Here is a 15,125-nt window from a genome sequence, read left to right as displayed (position 1 = left end):
ACGAGCCGCCGCGCCGCCGAGTCCTTGTAAACTCCCTGGCGTGGCCCAGCCCGCTGAGTGGGGCCTGTGAGGCCCACAGACAGAGCCCAGGCCAGAGCCTCAGCGCTGTGGGCACCAGCCAAGGGGAAGGGCAGACCCAAGGGGCCGCAGCAGCAGAGGGCCCACCGTGGCCTCCCAGGGTTGCCCTCTGAGCCCACCTGATCGAGGCCGGCCAGCCGATGAGCCGGGGCCCCCAGGGAGCAGACACCTGGTAAAACAGGCACCAGATCGGAGCCATGTCTGGGAAACGAAGTCGAGCTCGCAAACCCCGGGCCAGGAAGGCGGGCAGGGCACGGCAGGCCACAGGGCAACAGGGCCCTGAGGCCAAGCCCCCGCCCCCCGCCACAAGGGGCCCTGGGGACCAGGCGGGGGTGGCCCCTGTGGGGCACGTGACCAGCAGCAAGCTGGCTCCCCGGGGACACCCCAGGGTGGCCAGACCAGAGCGACCACAGGTAGCCAAGCGGCCAGAGCAGGCCGCTGTACTGGGCTCTGAGCTGGCGCTAGTCCCTGCTGCGGGCATGGAAGGCTGTGGGGCAGAGGACCTCATGCCAGGCCTGGTCCCCGAGCTGCTGAGGCTGCATGAGGTCCAGCTGTGCCTGGCCCAGGAGCAGCTGCTGCTGGAGGACCGCCGGCGGCAGGTCCAGCTGCAGATGCAGCTGTGGCAGGAGGAGCAGCTGTGGCTGCAGCAGCTGTGGCAGGAGGAGCAGGCCTGGGTGCGCGTGGAGGGGCTGGAGCTGGCTATGGCCCTGGAGCAACTCCGGAGTGAGGGCCTCGAGGAGCTGCAGACCCAAGGCCAGGTAAGGCCTGGAGGCGACGTAGGGGGTGGGGGAGGCCCCTGACAGTCCGTGGGGGTGTGGTGACCATGCGATCAACTGACAGGTCCTGCAGAGGGCCGGAAGGCCGGAGTCCAGCCGACTGTGCGTTGCGGCACATCTGGGGGCCGCATATTCACATTTGCAAGGTGAGGCTGGTGCCCACCGTACTGCAAAGACCATGTGACAGACCTCGCAGGCCGGCCCAATGCTCAACAGCCAAGGGCACCCAGGGAGGGTGCTTGTTCAGGGAAAGTGAGGCAGAGGTGTGCCTGCAGAGGACCCAGGCCTCCTGGCCAGGTGGGCCGGGGCAGTGCTTGGGATGCTCAGGGTGCGGGCCAAGTTGAGGGCCTAGGTGGATGGTCAGCAGGTAGCAGAACTGAGGAATACCCACCCCCCACCGCCCTGACACATATTCCTGGCTGGCGTACTGGTCCACCTGCCCTGCCTCCTGTTTATTGCAGAGCCTGTTCCCAGGGCTTCAGATGGCGGAAGCAGCACGCGCCTGAGCCTGTCATCCTCATTCCAGGAGGGCTACCGCCTCAGACGCGGCTGGGGCTATTCTGGGGAATTAGGGTCTAACTCGGCTTGGCATGGAAGAGTAGTGACCATGATCCTGCTGGGCCCTGCGATCTGGGAGCCCTCTGGGGTCCAGGCCCACTCCAGGCAGAGGGACTGCATCGGAGGAACAGAGGACAATGCTCCCATACCAAGTACAGACCCCAGTACAGGCCTGGGTGCTGGAAAGACCCAGAGCCACAGCCTGGAAGATGTTGGCCGCTTAGCTGAGAAGTCAGATGAGTGCCGTGACAGAGAAGAAATGGGACACAGAGAAGAGGAGTGACAACGGGTGGAGTAGGGGTGGAGGAGGTGCTCTTCCCAGCCCATAGCAGGCCTGAGCCAAGGGGAAGCCATCACCATTCAGCCTGAAAGTGGCTCAGGAGAGGGTGGCCTGAGGGAGCAGCAGTAGACAAGGAAAAGCACAGGATGGCCCAGGTGGAGCAGAGGGTCAGAGTGGACCACATACTTAGTCTGAGAATCCCCAACATGGATTCCAGCCCTGCTCTATTTCAGAATCCATATTCAGTCCACACAGGCCTGCTTCTCATTTCATGTGTTCTAAAGCTGTGCTCCTCTGAACACTGTCCCTGGAACCCAGCCCCAGCCCTGGGGTACAAGACTCAGGGTCAGGGTCTGGAATGGACATCTGAGCTCTGAATCCTCAGTCCACTACACCCATGCCCAACTCAGAGCTCCCCTGAAGGCCATTCTCAGAGGGAAGGGTCTTTCCAGAGGGAGTGTCCCTGGGTGGCTGCACAGCATGTGTCACAGGTCAGAGGTGGAGTGGGGGCCCCAGAGGTCAGAGGTTCACACTCACTGGCAGCAGTTCTCGGCTTGGCTCTGGGGACGGACATCTGCCACTTCCTTGACACAGCTTTGGGCGCTCCTTTCTTGCTGCTTATTCTTCTAGGGGTGGGTAGGAAAGGTCAGGGAGAGTGTGCCCAGAGCAGCAGAGGCAGTGGGGAGCAGTCTGTGTGGACAGTCAGCAGGTGCTGAACTTGGGGACACAGGATCATACCCCCCAACACAGCTTCCCTCCACCTTCCTGGCCCACCTGCCCACCCCTGGGTATTGGCTTGTGTGTGCCCAGCAGCTTGAGTGGGAATGTTTGGCAAGAACATCTGGTCACAACTTGTTCCCTTCACTCTCACTCACCTGCTCCGTCCACCCCTGGCTCACCCATCCTCACCCTAGAGTCAATGTCAGGTACCCATATCTCTGTTCCAGACCACTGGGATGCTGGCTGGGCCAGCTTCATCCTAAACACAAGCCTAAGCCCAGTGCTTCTCTGCTGGAGTCTCCGGGCCTCCCCACTGCCTCCCGCCCAGCCAAGGCACTGACCCCTCTGTGCCCCCAACCCTCTCTTGTCTTCACCTGGACAGGGGCTGTTGTCAGGGCCTGGAAGCAACACCCCTCTCCCTAGTCCACTCAGCTGACACCGAAGTTCATTCCCCCTCCCCGGGGGGGGGCTCTCCTGCCCCAGGCTGTGTCGGGGTCCTCTCACCTCCCCCACTGCATAGGTGACTGGCTGCAGCACTATGGCCTGGGCACTGGTCTGACTCCATGCCCATGTTTCCATCGTGAGTGTCACTGAGTGGGGGAAGGAATTAATGAAACTGGGAATGACCCTGAAAACAGAAAATGGGAGGAAGGTGACTGGAGACTGGCAGAAAGAGCACTGGGCATTGACAAGGGAGGGAGAGTGCTTGGAGTGGGAGTGGCAGGGGTAGTGGGACAGATGGTTGAGTGTGGGGCAGGGCCTAAGTCATGAGTGCCCCTAAGGAGGGTCTGATGAGGAACTGGGAGTGTCTGGGGGGTCAGTGGGGTACTGAGGCACCTAGGGTCAGCTGAGGGCTTCTCTGTTGCACGTGCGTGCACGCACCTGGAAGGAGTGTGGGGGGCTCAGAGTGCATGCAGGGTCCCCTGTCCATGTGTCCTTCCAGGGTCCCTGGCTCATGAGGGACTCCTGGTGTTCCTGTAGGGTCCTGTATGTGTGCTGGGTTCTGTAGAGTAGGGCCCTGTTTGTGTATGGGGTCAGGGTAGGAGGAATCCCTCTGTGCTTGCGGAGTGTCCTATGTGTGTGGGCACTGTATGTGCCTGGGTGTGGCATGTGTGGGGCTTGATGTTATTCTAGGGTCCTGTATGGATTTGGGGTTCATGTGCATGGGGGGTCCCTGTGTGTCTGTGGGGTCTCATATATGCGGGGGAAGGTGTATGCACTGGTGGGGGGGATCAGTGTGTGTGTGGCATCCTTTGTGTGTGCGGGTCCCTATGTCCCTTTCAAATCCTCTGTCCGCGGGTGTGTGCAAGTGCCCCGTGCAGGCAGGGTCTGCTATCCATGTGGAAAGGAACGTGCTAGGGGGGTCTAGTTATGGGGGTGCTCAGTGCCGGGAGTGGCCTGGGAGGGGACTGGCGTGTGTGGTGAGGGGAGGGGCGGATCACCTGTGTGGGAAGGTCCCTTGTGTCACTGATTCTTTTATACGTGGGGGGGGGGGGTCGGTGTGTGGGGGCTCGGCATGTTGGGGGATCAGGGCGGGCAGGGTCCTGTCTGCCTATGGGGTCCCAGGTACTTGTGGGAATCGGAGTGTGCGCGAGGGATACTCTGTGCGGACGTCGGGGTAGGGGATAGCCGGGTATGGTGGTGGGAGTCCCCTGTGCTCACGGGGTCTCCAGGCCGGGCCCCGTCCAGGGCTCTGCGCCGCCCCCACAGTCTCACCTGCCGCACCTGCCTCCCCCAACTCCGAGGAGAGGGCGAGGCCAGAAGCACCGCCCCTCGAGTCGGGCTGGCCCGTTTCCTAGCGACTGAGCCGGAACTTCCGAGTCTCCCCGACTTCCGGGGCGAGGGTCAGGGGTCAAGCGTAGGGACCTTAAGCCTTCGGTGAACAGATGGGCGCCTAGGGGCGCGGGGCTCTGGAAGTCGGGGCCTTAGCGCTCTCCGGGGATACCGGGCCCGGGTCCCCGGGCGCGCCGCCGAGGGGCATGGCCTTGTCCGGGGCGCAGACAGGAGTCCGGGGGCTCCGGGGCGCAGGCAGGAGTCTGGGGGCTCCGGGGCGCAGGCGGGGGTCCCGGGGGCGGCGGGGCGGCGGCAGGCGGGAGAAGGAATGCGGGCGCGCCGCGGGTGGGGCCGCCCCGCCCCCAGGTGCTGCCCGGGCAGGCAGGCGGCAGGGGCGGCGGGCGGGGCGGGGGCGGGCGCGTGAAATCAGGCCGCGCGGCGGGCGGGCCGCGGCAGGGAGTGGCTGCCGGACCGACCGGACCGCGAGGCCGCTGGGCGGCGGTCGGCTCCTGCTGCCCTTGTCCCGAGACCCCGCGCACCTGGCCAGGTAGGGCCCCCTCCCCCGGCTCGAGCCGGGCGGGGCGCGCGGAAGGGGGAGGCCGCGGCCGGGCCCGGCGGGATGGGGCGGGGTCGGCCCGACCGGCGCCCCCCGGCGCAGGCTCACCTGGGCTGCCCGCCCGCCTGCACCTGGGCTGGGTCCGCGCGACCAAGAGCGGGGTACTGGGAGTGCGAGCGCGGCCGGGTGTGCTGGGGTCGGGCCCGATCAGCCCGAGCGGAGGGCGAGGGGGTGCCGATGCCTCGTGTGCCGGTATGGACGTGGGCGCCCTCGCTCGACGCCGGCCCAGGGAAAGCCGAGTAGGAAGGGGCCCAGGGCCCGGGTCGAGCCTGCCCAGGCCGTCCCGACTTGCTTCCGCCCTGGTGGCCTAGCTGGAGTCTGGAGAGAGTGCTGGGCCTGGCCTGGACCCTTCCCTAGGGCTCCCCTTTTAGGCTGCCATGGACTGGAGGAGGCCCAAGTGCCCAGGCTCGGACTGGTTCCTTTCATGCACTGCAGGGACGCCAGAAGGTCCCGGTTCCCTGGGCTGGGGTGGGTGGATGGGGCCCCTGGCCCAGGCAGCCGCTAACATCCTGGGGTGCGCTAACCCCCTTTGGCCCTACAGCTCACCCACTTGCGGTCTGCAAGACTCCTCTGCCCAAATGCCACCCCCAGCCTCCTCCCTGCTGCCAAATTCCTCTGTCTACTTGGTGCAGGGTCTGCTGGCCTCGTGCGATAGGCCCAGATCCCTCCCTCTGGATCCTCCTTCCAGTCACTGAGAACCCCCAGGCCTGCCCCGTGGGAAGGACTTCCGGTGGAAGTCCCTGGTTAGGGAGCCCACTGGAACCCTGAGGGCCCTGGAGGCTTTGTCGGCTGGGTCAGAGGTCAGCCTACAAGGAGCGGGATTCCTGCTGAGTCATTGGCTGGGGTCGGATAAGCGCCCCTCCCTTCCTTGGGGCAGGCGTTTGGTAGGCACACGTGTGGACAGACCACTGTTGGGGGTTCTCCGTCGCTAGCTGGGAGTGGCTGCTGCCCAGTCCATAGTCAGGGGTGTACAGATTAAAGAAAGGAAACAGGCAAAGTAATAAGGCAGGGCCAGGCCACCTGGTGTGCTCACGCTGTGCGGGCGTCCCTTCCTGAACAGTCCTGTCGGCTGACAAGGTTTCTTGCCTACCCTGGGATGCCCCCACCATGCGCTACACGCATCCCGGACAGTTCCTGCCAATTTCCCTCCTCAGTGAAGTAGGAGAGGGTTGGATCCCTTCTACCATGCCTCCCTGACTTGGAAAGTGGCACCCTCAAAGGTAGTCAGCAGGGTAGTGCCCCCTCCCAGTCAGATACACTGCGAGATAACACATCCTGTTGTCAGATACCGGCTGAGACCCTGGTACAGACAGGTCTGTACCTCACAGCCCTGGGCAGCCAGCCTCAGTCTGGTCCTGGACAGTGTGGCCACCCAACACGTAACCAGATGCAGTCAAGGGACGGTGCCCCCACAAAGGAATGGCAGAGCAGCTTTTTCTCAGACAATCAGACCAGGGAGCAGACCTGCCCGGTGTGACTGAATGGCACACAGGGGTATCCATGTCACATTCAGTTAGCCTGCCACCCCCTGGGGAAGACAGGAAAGGCTCCCCAGGTTGGCCTGACCCCCAACATTCTCGAGCAACTGTCTCCAGCTGGCCATTGACCCCGTCCAGTGCACCTGGGTGGGGCAGGGGGCACCACCCCTGGGGGGCTGTCTGGCAGTACCAGCATTCAGGAAGCTACAAGCTAGGCAGGGTTGGGGTCCTGCAGGGAGCAGCAGGGGCATGTGAACAGTACCCTGGACTCTCCTTCCAGCTTAGGGGGTTGAGTGTCCAGGTACTTCAGGGGTCCTGGACCTGGCCTTCCAGAGCCAATGACGGCTTTCTGCTACACAGGCACGCCCTGTAGAGGCAGGTGGGCTGGAGCAGAGTCAGTGAGGCATGGGTAATGGTGTGGAGTTGGGGTGAGCGGTGAAGGTGGAGAGGCACATCAGAGCCCAGGATGAACCCACTGGCCACAGCAAAGGGCTCTGACTTCTTCCGGAGTACAGCAGGGAGTCTGGCAGCAACCAGAAACTTGGAAAGGTCACCGCTGCCACACAGGGCTGGGCTTGGCAGAGACAGGCCTCCAAGTTCCTGCCAGGGTGGGAAGTATGGGCCTGGGAAGGAGTGGCACCAGAGGTGTGGCCCAGGGAGGTGGAAGGGTGGGCCAACAGGAAGGGAGGATCCTGGTAGATGGGGACAGAGGGCAAGGGTCAGGGTTCAGAGGGCTTAGAGGTCTGTGAGTGAGTGGGGTGTGGGGCTCAGTGTGAGACCCTGCGGGATAGGTCCAGGTGTGGGTGGGGCTTAATGCTGCATCCCAGGACAAGCTCTGTGTACTGAGCTCACCTTGGGCTAGATATGATATCAGGTCAATCCTGACAGCTGCATCTTTCAAAGATTTTTTTATACAAGTTAGTTTTAAAGGTTACACTTCATTTACAGTTATTGCAAAATACTGGCTACAATCCCCATGTTGTACAGTACACTCTTGTAGCCTGTCTTATACCCAACAGTTTGTACCCCCCACTTCCTCCACCCCTACTGGTAACCACTAGTTCGTTCTCTATATCTGTGAGTCTGCTTCTTTTTTGTCATATTCACTAGTTTGTTGTATTTTTTAGATTCCACATATAAGTGAGATCACATAGTACTTCTTTCCCTGTCTGATTTACTTCACTTAGCATATTGCCCTCCAAGTCCCTCCCTGTTGCTGGAAGTAGCAAAATTTTTTTTTTTTTTTTTTTTTTTTTTTTTTTTTTAATGGCTGAGGGCACAGGGAGCAGCCCAGGGTCCCCTGGCACTGGGGACAGAGACACATAGGTAGTGGCCCAGCTTGTCCAGCACCCACAATGCGAGGAGCCATGGAAATGCATCTATGTCATAAAGTTAGAAGAAAAAAGTATAATAATAAAGAATACAGCCTGGATTATATTTTCTTTATGTCCTAAAATATTTTTTTTAATGGAGGAAGGGGCCCACAAAAAGGAAGTGCCTGGGCCACAGAGGCCAGAAAGTAACCCTGCGTGGGGGTTTTGTGGAAGCCAGGGCACAAGGCACTCCTCAGGTCCTGGTGAGAGCAGGGGCCCTGCCAGCACAGCCAGAGCAGCAGGAAACAGATGGCTGGGATGCCTCTGTCCCCGCACACTTCTGATGTGCCCCCAACTAGGGGGCATCCTAGAGTCTGAGGTGCCCTGTAAGGGCAGGGGCTGAACCCCACAGCCCACCCAAGATCTCTGACGGCCCCTTCTATGAAGTGTGTCCACATAGGGTGGGGGTGGGCCCAGAGCCCCTGCCCCTGTAATGTGTCTTCCTGCCCTTCCCCCAGGTCCCTGGCCCCGACATGGCCCGTCGCTCCCAGAGCTCCTCGCAGGGGGACAACCCGCTAGCACCCGGGTACCTGCCACCCCACTACAAAGAGTACTACCGCCTGGCAGTGGACGCGCTGGCCGAGGGCGGCCCAGAGGCCTACAGCCGCTTCCTGGCGTCCGAAGGTGCGCCTGCCTTCCTGTGCCCTGAGGAGCTGGAACACGTGAGCCGCCACCTGCGGCCCCCACAGCACGTTGCTCCTGAGCCCCCAGAAGGCAGCCCTCCCAATGTGGACTTGGATGGCTCCTCTGGCACCTACTGGCCTGTGAACTCAGACCAGGCGGTACCTGAACTCGACCTGGGCTGGCCCCTGACCTTTGGCTTCCAGGGCACTGAGGTCACCACACTGGTGCAGCCACCGCCACCTGACAGCCCCAGCATCAAGGATGAGGCTCGAAGGATGATCCGCTCTGCCCAGCAGGTGTGCTGTCACAGGCTCAGCCGGCAGTGGGGAAGGGCAGCCTGAGTCGGACCTTTGAAGCATGAGTAGGAGGGTGAGGGTGAAGGGAAAATATAAGCATGCCCAATTTAGGAGGCAAGGGTGAGGCCAGGGCTGGCTGGCCAGGCCTCTCCAGCCTTCAGGCCACAGTGATGGCTCCCTGGCCAACTTCCAGGATCACCAAGGGTTTGGTTATCACAGGCTGCCAGCTTTGCACAGGTGTGCTTGCCCGTGGGCATGGCCAGTGCCCAGAAACTCAGGCTGTGAGGTGGCTTGGCCCCTTCCTTGCCTGGATCTATTGTTCGGAGAATTCTCTCTGGTCCTGCCCTTGACGCAGCTGAGGCTTCTTGCCCCACCCCAACACCGTCAAACAGCTGGCAGACGCAAAGGGAGCCTGTTAAACCAGGGACACTGCGGCAGCAGATTCAGACGCTGAAGAGCCCCTGTCTCTGCCCTCTGCCCCTCTCAGGTGGCAGCCGCCTCCCATAGGAAGAACTGGAGCCTGAGGCTCAGCCCTGATGCCTCCCCTGGGGTCCTGGAAGCTCAGCCATCTAAGGCAGCGGGGTCATGGGGGCCTCATCTGCCTTGCCCCCCATTCCCCCACAGGGCCCCATTCCCTCCTGGGATGGGCTAGTGGCCATTTTGCAGTGTTTGTTGGTGATCCAGAGACCCCTGAGGGTGGGGGGCATAGAAGTATGGTGGGGATAGCAGAGGGGTCTGCCCTCTGTCCCTGATCCGACCCCCGCAGGTGGTGGCTGTGGTGATGGACATGTTCACCGACGTGGACCTTCTTGGTGAAGTGTTGGAGGCTGCTGCTCGCCGCGTTCCAGTCTACATCCTCCTAGATGAGATGAATGCGCAGCACTTCCTGGACATGGCCGACAAGTGCCGCGTCAACCTGCACCACGTGGATGTGAGCGACCGGAGGGTGGGGAGGGGGCGGATAGGAGGGAAGGGGTAAGATCCATCTGCAGAGACCTAACACCTCTCCGGTCCCAGTTCCTGCGTGTGCGCACTGTGGCGGGCCCCACCTACTACTGCCGCACTGGGAAGTCCTTCCAGGGCCATGTGAAGGAGAAGTTCCTCCTAGTGGATTGTGCCGTGGTGATGAGTGGGAGCTACAGGTGCGCCTAGCCTCGTTGCCCCGCAGCCCCAGCACCTCCCCATCCGAGGGCCTCCTCTCCAGAAGCCCTCCTCCTGTAGCCTCTGGCACAGCCCTGCCTGCCCCTGCCCCGCCCTCCCTCCCACTAACGGCCCCGCCCCTTCCCCTGACTAATCACGCCCCCTCCCGCTGACTGGCCTCATCCCACTCCCAGCTTTATGTGGTCCTTCGAGAAGATCCACCGCAGCCTGGCGCACGTATTCCAGGGCGAGCTGGTCTCCAGCTTCGATGAGGAATTCCGCATCCTCTTCGCACAGTCCGAGCCGCTGGTTCCCTCGGCCGGGGCGCTGGCCCGCATGGATGCCTACGCCCTGGCTCCATACGCCGGCGCTGGGCCTGTCATGGGCGGCCAAGTGACGGGGGCACCGACCCCTTTCTCCTTCCCAAAACGAGCCCACGTCCTGTTCCCACCGCCTCGGGAAGAAGGCCTGGGCTTCCCCTCCTTTCTCGACCCTGACCGCCACTTTCTGTCGGCCTTCCGCCGAGAGGAGTCACCGCGGATGCCGGGGGGCGCCCTGGAGCTGCACGCTGGGATGCGGCCACTGTCACGGCGGCTGGACACCGAGGCCGGACCAGGCGGGGAACTCTCGGGCCCGCGGGGCTTCCTTCAGGCACGGCACCTAGAGATGGATGCCTTCAAGAGGCACAGCTATGCGGCCGCAGACGGCATGGGCGCCGTGGAGAATTTCGCAGCCGCACGGCAGGTGTCGCGACAGACGTTCCTCAGCCACGGTGATGACTTCCGCTTCCAGACCAGCCATTTCCACCGCGACCAGCTCTACCAGCAGCATTACCAGTGGGACCCGCAGCTTGCCCCCGCACGTCCACAGGGCCTGTTCGAGAAGCTGCGCGCCGGCCGCCCTGGCTTCACCGACCACGATGACTTCACCCTGGGCGCTGGGCCACGCTTCCCTGAGGTCAGCCCAGACGGACACCAGCGGCTGGACTACGTGCCGTCCAGTGCGTCGCGGGAGGTGCGCCATGGCTCGGACCCCGCCTTCGGGCCTGGGCCCCGTGGTCTGGAACCCGGCGGGGCCCCACGCCCCAATCTGGGCCAGCGCTTCCCTTGCCAGGCGGCAACAAGGCTAGGCCCAGAGATTGGGCCCGAGGCAGAGCCGGAGCGCAGGGGCGGGCCCGAGGGGCGGGCGGGACTGCGACACTGGCGCCTGGCCTCTTACCTGAGCGGCTGCCACGGTGAGGACGCGGGTGACGAGGGCCTGCCTGCACCCATGGAGGCCGAGGCCTATGAAGACGATGTGCTGGTTTCTGGGGGCCGGGTGGCCGCCGGGGACCTACTTCCCTCAGCCTTCCGCAGCAGTGGTGGGGATGGCCCAGATCGCGAGGGCCTGGAGGAGGCAGGCCTTACCAAACAGGATTCTTTCCGCTCGCGCTTGAACCCGCTGATTCAGCGCAGCTCTCGGCTGCGCTCCTCGCTCATCTTCAGTGCCTCGCAGGCTGAGGGGACGGGCGGGGCTGCAGCAGCCACCACGGAAAAGGTGCAACTGCTGCACAAGGAGCAGGCGGTCAGCGAGATGGTGGGGTCCAGTGGCGAGGCTGTGCGCTCTGCTGCCTCCACCAAGGTGGCCGAGCTCCTGGAGAAGTACAAGGGCCCGTCTCGAGATCCCGGCGGCGGCGGCGGCGGCGGCGGCGGCGTGGGGGCCTCAGTCACAGTGGCCAGCCATAGCAAAGCTGTCATGTCCCAGGCGTGGCGGGAGGAGGTGTCGGTGCCTGGTGGCACAGGGGGTGAGCGCCGCAGCCTGGAAAGCTGCCTGCTGGACCTGCGCGACTCCTTCACACAGCGGCTTCACCAGGAGGCTGAGCGGCAACCGGGAGCTGCCACTCTCACTGCCACCCAGCTGCTCGACACCCTGGGTCGGAGCGGCAGCGGCACAGACCGGCTGCCTTCCCGCTTCCTCTCTGCCCAGGGCCACTCCACCTCCCTGCAAGGGCAAGACGGCCCCCCACCAGAGGGGCCTGGAGCGCACCAAGCACCCCACTCTGAGCCAAAAGGGAGTCCCACCTCAGCCTACCTAGAGCAGAAGGGGGGTCCCACGCCTGGGTTCCCCACCCACAGAGGCAGCCCCACCACAGCATTCACCGAGCAGAAAGGGAGCCCCACCTCTGTCTATCCTGAGCGCAAGGACAGCCCTGTGCCTCCCGTCCCGGAGCGCAGGGGCAGCCCGGTGCCCCCTGTGCCAGAGCGCAGGTGCAGCCCAGTACCCCCTGTGCCAGAGCGCAGAGGCAGCCTCACCCTTCCCCTCTCTGGGGAGTCTCCGAAGACCGGGCCCACAGAGGAGGCGGCCGGCGGTCCCATGGAAGTTTTGCGCAAGGGTTCCGTGCGGCTGCGGCAGCTGCTGAGCCCCAAGGGTGAACGGCGCACAGAGGATGAGGGCAGCTTCCCAGCTCCGCAGGAGAACGGGCAGCCTGAGAGCCCCCGGCGCCCATCTCTGGGCCGGGTTGACAGCACAGAGGCCACAACGGGAGATGAGCGGGGCCCGCGGGGACGCGTGGCCTCGGCCACAGCTAACGCCTTGTACAGCAGCAACCTGCGGGACGACACAAAAGCCATTCTGGAGCAGATCAGCGCCCACGGCCAGAAGCACCGGGGAGGCCCCTCCCCGGCCCCGACCCCGACCCCCGCCCACGGCAGCCCCGAGCTAGGCCGCCCACCAGCTGCCAGCGGCCTGGCCCCTGACATGTCCGACAAGGACAAATGTTCAGCCATCTTCCGCTCGGACAGCCTGGGGACGCAAGGCCGGCTGAGCCGCACGCTGCCAGCCAGCGCGGAGGAGCGCGACCGTCTGCTGCGCCGCATGGAGAGCATGCGCAAAGAGAAGCGCGTCTACAGCCGCTTCGAGGTCTTCTGCAAAAAGGAGGAGGCCGGGGGGCCAGGGGCCGGGGAGGGCCCGGCCGAGGAGGACACCAGGGACAGCAAGGTGGGCAAGTTCATGCCCAAGATCCTAGGTACATTCAAAAGCAAGAAGTGAGCCTCCTGGCCCACCAGCCCAGGTTGGGGCGCCTGCTCACTGCGACCTGGCCCTCAGCCAAAGCGGTTTGGAACCCGACTGAGCACAGCCAGAGAGCCCGGCTCAACTTGGGGCTCGCCCGGCGGCCAGCCTCCCTGCCTCTTGCCCCCTGGCCTCTCCCCCTGAGGGCCCCAGCCCTCGCTGCCCCTGCCGTACCCCCCAACTCCACTTCTCTGTCTTAGTCTCTGAACCTTTGGCCTCCCCCTTCTTACACATCTGTCTCCACTGTCTCTTTGGGCTTCAGGTCCACTTTGGGTCACCTCAGGGACCCATCTTTCTGTGCCTCAGTCGCCCTTCTCTCAGGTCCTGGTATCTCAGGGCTTCTGTGTCTCAGGGTCCCCCTCTGTGCATGGCCTCCTGCCTGTGCTGCTTCACCGGCAGCCTCTCCACTGTCTCCCGGCTGCCACGTCCTCTCTCCAGACCTCCCACCTGCTCAGGGCCTGTTTGCCCCCACCTCCCTGTCAGGTCACTGAGAGGTCACTTCCTGCCCTGCTCCTTCCCTCACTGCCTCCTGGCACCTGTCTTGGTGGAGGAGGTGGGGGGAGTGTGTGGCCACAGAGGACCCCTCTGTGGGGCGGCCCTCCTGAGGAGAGCTGGAAGAGACATGGCTGCCCCTGCAGCGAGGCTGTGGCCGTCACCTGGTGAGGAGCAAAAGCGCGGGGCCCCAGCCTCACTAAGGGTTCCTCGCAGGTGCCATCCCAGCCACACTCGAGAAAGGGGTGGGTGTGGTGCTCTTGTTCTGTGAGGGCAGGGGAGGGGTGCAGCGGCACCTGAGGCCCAGCCCACAAATCCGAGGGGCCTCGGTGCCCCGTGAGGTGGGAGTGGTCCTTGCCCTGCAGGTGGCCAGCAGAGCCCAACCCCACGCTGGTCTGCGTCCTTTCCCTTGTCACCAACCCAAAAACTTGTCCAGGTCTCCCCACTTAGCCTTCTGGTATCTTTTTACCTCCAGACAGGGACGGTGATCTGGAGTGACATATCTTGGCACCAAATGCTTCTAAGTCCCCCACTGTAGGTGCTAGCATTGTTAAATTAGTGTTTGCACTATTTCTTTTTAAATAGTTTTTTTGGTTTGGTTTTTTGTCTTCTTTTGTTTTGTTAGTATAAGAAACCCCAGTTGCTCAGGCTGGGAAAGGATCTAAGAAGCACAACTGCTGAGTGAGGCAGCAGTTCTGACTGGGCAGCCGGAAAAGGGAGGGTGGTGAGTGAGGGGACACGTGTGCTCCCTGGTGGCTCACAATCTGGTTACCAAAGTCACTGCCCAGGTAGGGGTGACAGCAGGGACTTTAGTTCAGATAGAAAAGGTGCCTGAGCAGCCAGGCAAGTGGAAGCGTTTGAGGGCCTTCCCATGCACGTTGACCAGCCTGGTGCAAGGCCCCTCCCCTGGCCCGGCCTGTTGCTAAGGGAGAGCCCTCGCGGGAGGAGGAGGTTCTGCCTGTGGAGAGGCCAGAGGTCCTCTTGTCTGCACCCTCTGCATCGTGCTCAGTAAGACATCTCTCAAATGTGATTCTGCACATTTGGTGTTAATAATAAAACAATGCACGAGATTCCAACATGTTCTCAAATACACATATATAAAATAATCAGCCGGTTATGTATTGCAACCTTTAGCCTTAAGGAACTGCCCCGATTTCCCTGCAGACACCTCCACTCATCTCTGTGGGGAGAACTGAAGACCCTGCCCCACCGATACTGCCAACACCTCTACCCGCATTTTGCAACCCCACACAACCTCCTTCTGCCTCTCAGCCCTTCCTGTAAGAGGCCTCACTTCGCCGCCACACTTAGCTGTCTGCTCCCTGCCCTCATGGCCGACCCACCTGCTGTGGGCGCACCCTTGGCCTGGGTGCCAGGCGGCCCCTTGCCCAGTTGTCTGGGCCTTCCAGGCCCTCCAGCCCCAGTAGCGCTGCCTCTGCACTGAAGGCTGGACTTCTTGGGCCCCTGCTCCTTTCTGGGCAGTGGCACGCCTCCACACAACTTCCTGTGCCCCTGTGCCCATCACCTTTGAGCTATGCCTCAACCTCTAGAAATACAAACTGCCTCCTTGCAGCCCCATCTCACCTCCAGGCCAGAACCATGCCCACCTCCCCCATCCTTGGCCTTCCCCCAAGCCCAGTTCTCTCTCCTTTTCGAATCTCTCTTGCAGCTGCCAGGTCTGGGCCCACCCTCTGCCCAGTTCTCCTCATCCACACCTAGCCTTTCCCCTGCAGTGGCCAGTATCTCCCACAGGCTTCCTGACCCTGGCCTCATCACATAGGCAGAAACCTTAGGCTGTGAGCTCCTTTAGCCAGGTAGGAAGTGGCCTCCCTGTGTTCTGACCCCTGCCCAGGGTCGGGCGCCATGCGGGGCA

The 15,125-nt window shown here is 62.7% G+C and overlaps 1 protein-coding gene across 4 annotated transcripts; it reads left to right on the top strand.

The window, feature by feature from the left end:
* Positions 1-32: 32 nt before the first annotated feature.
* On the top strand, positions 33-14,328 carry FAM83H (family with sequence similarity 83 member H). Of its 4 annotated transcripts, none has more exons than XM_074352725.1 (5): positions 33-836; positions 8,111-8,572; positions 9,339-9,503; positions 9,590-9,714; positions 9,907-14,328. In XM_074352725.1, the coding sequence occupies exons 1-5, from the start codon at positions 276-278 to the stop codon at positions 12,737-12,739; spliced, it is 4,146 nt and encodes a 1,381-aa protein (XP_074208826.1). In that variant the 5' UTR covers positions 33-275; the 3' UTR covers positions 12,740-14,328. The 4 variants fall into 4 exon arrangements, with proteins under 4 accessions (XP_074208826.1, XP_074208829.1, XP_074208827.1 ...); XM_074352728.1 differs by lacking the exon at positions 33-836 and adding an exon at positions 4,257-4,440; XM_074352726.1 differs by lacking the exon at positions 33-836 and adding an exon at positions 4,526-4,732.
* The last annotated feature ends 797 nt before the right edge of the window (positions 14,329-15,125 follow it).

The sequence above is a fragment of the Camelus bactrianus genome, chromosome 25, assembly GCF_048773025.1.
Source record: "Camelus bactrianus isolate YW-2024 breed Bactrian camel chromosome 25, ASM4877302v1, whole genome shotgun sequence".
Classification (NCBI taxonomy): domain Eukaryota; kingdom Metazoa; phylum Chordata; class Mammalia; order Artiodactyla; family Camelidae; genus Camelus; species Camelus bactrianus.
This window is presented reverse-complemented; position numbering and strand designations above follow the sequence as displayed.

Excerpts from the sequence above, each read along its gene's own strand:
- FAM83H (XM_074352725.1), top strand. The coding sequence starts at position 276 with ATGTCTGGGAAACGAAGTCGAGCTCGCAAACCCCGGGCCAGGAAGGCG. Across the intron at positions 8,573-9,338 it reads TGATCCGCTCTGCCCAGCAG|GTGGTGGCTGTGGTGATGGA; the intron begins GTGTGCTGTCAC and ends CGACCCCCGCAG. Across the intron at positions 9,715-9,906 it reads GTGATGAGTGGGAGCTACAG|CTTTATGTGGTCCTTCGAGA; the intron begins GTGCGCCTAGCC and ends TCCCACTCCCAG.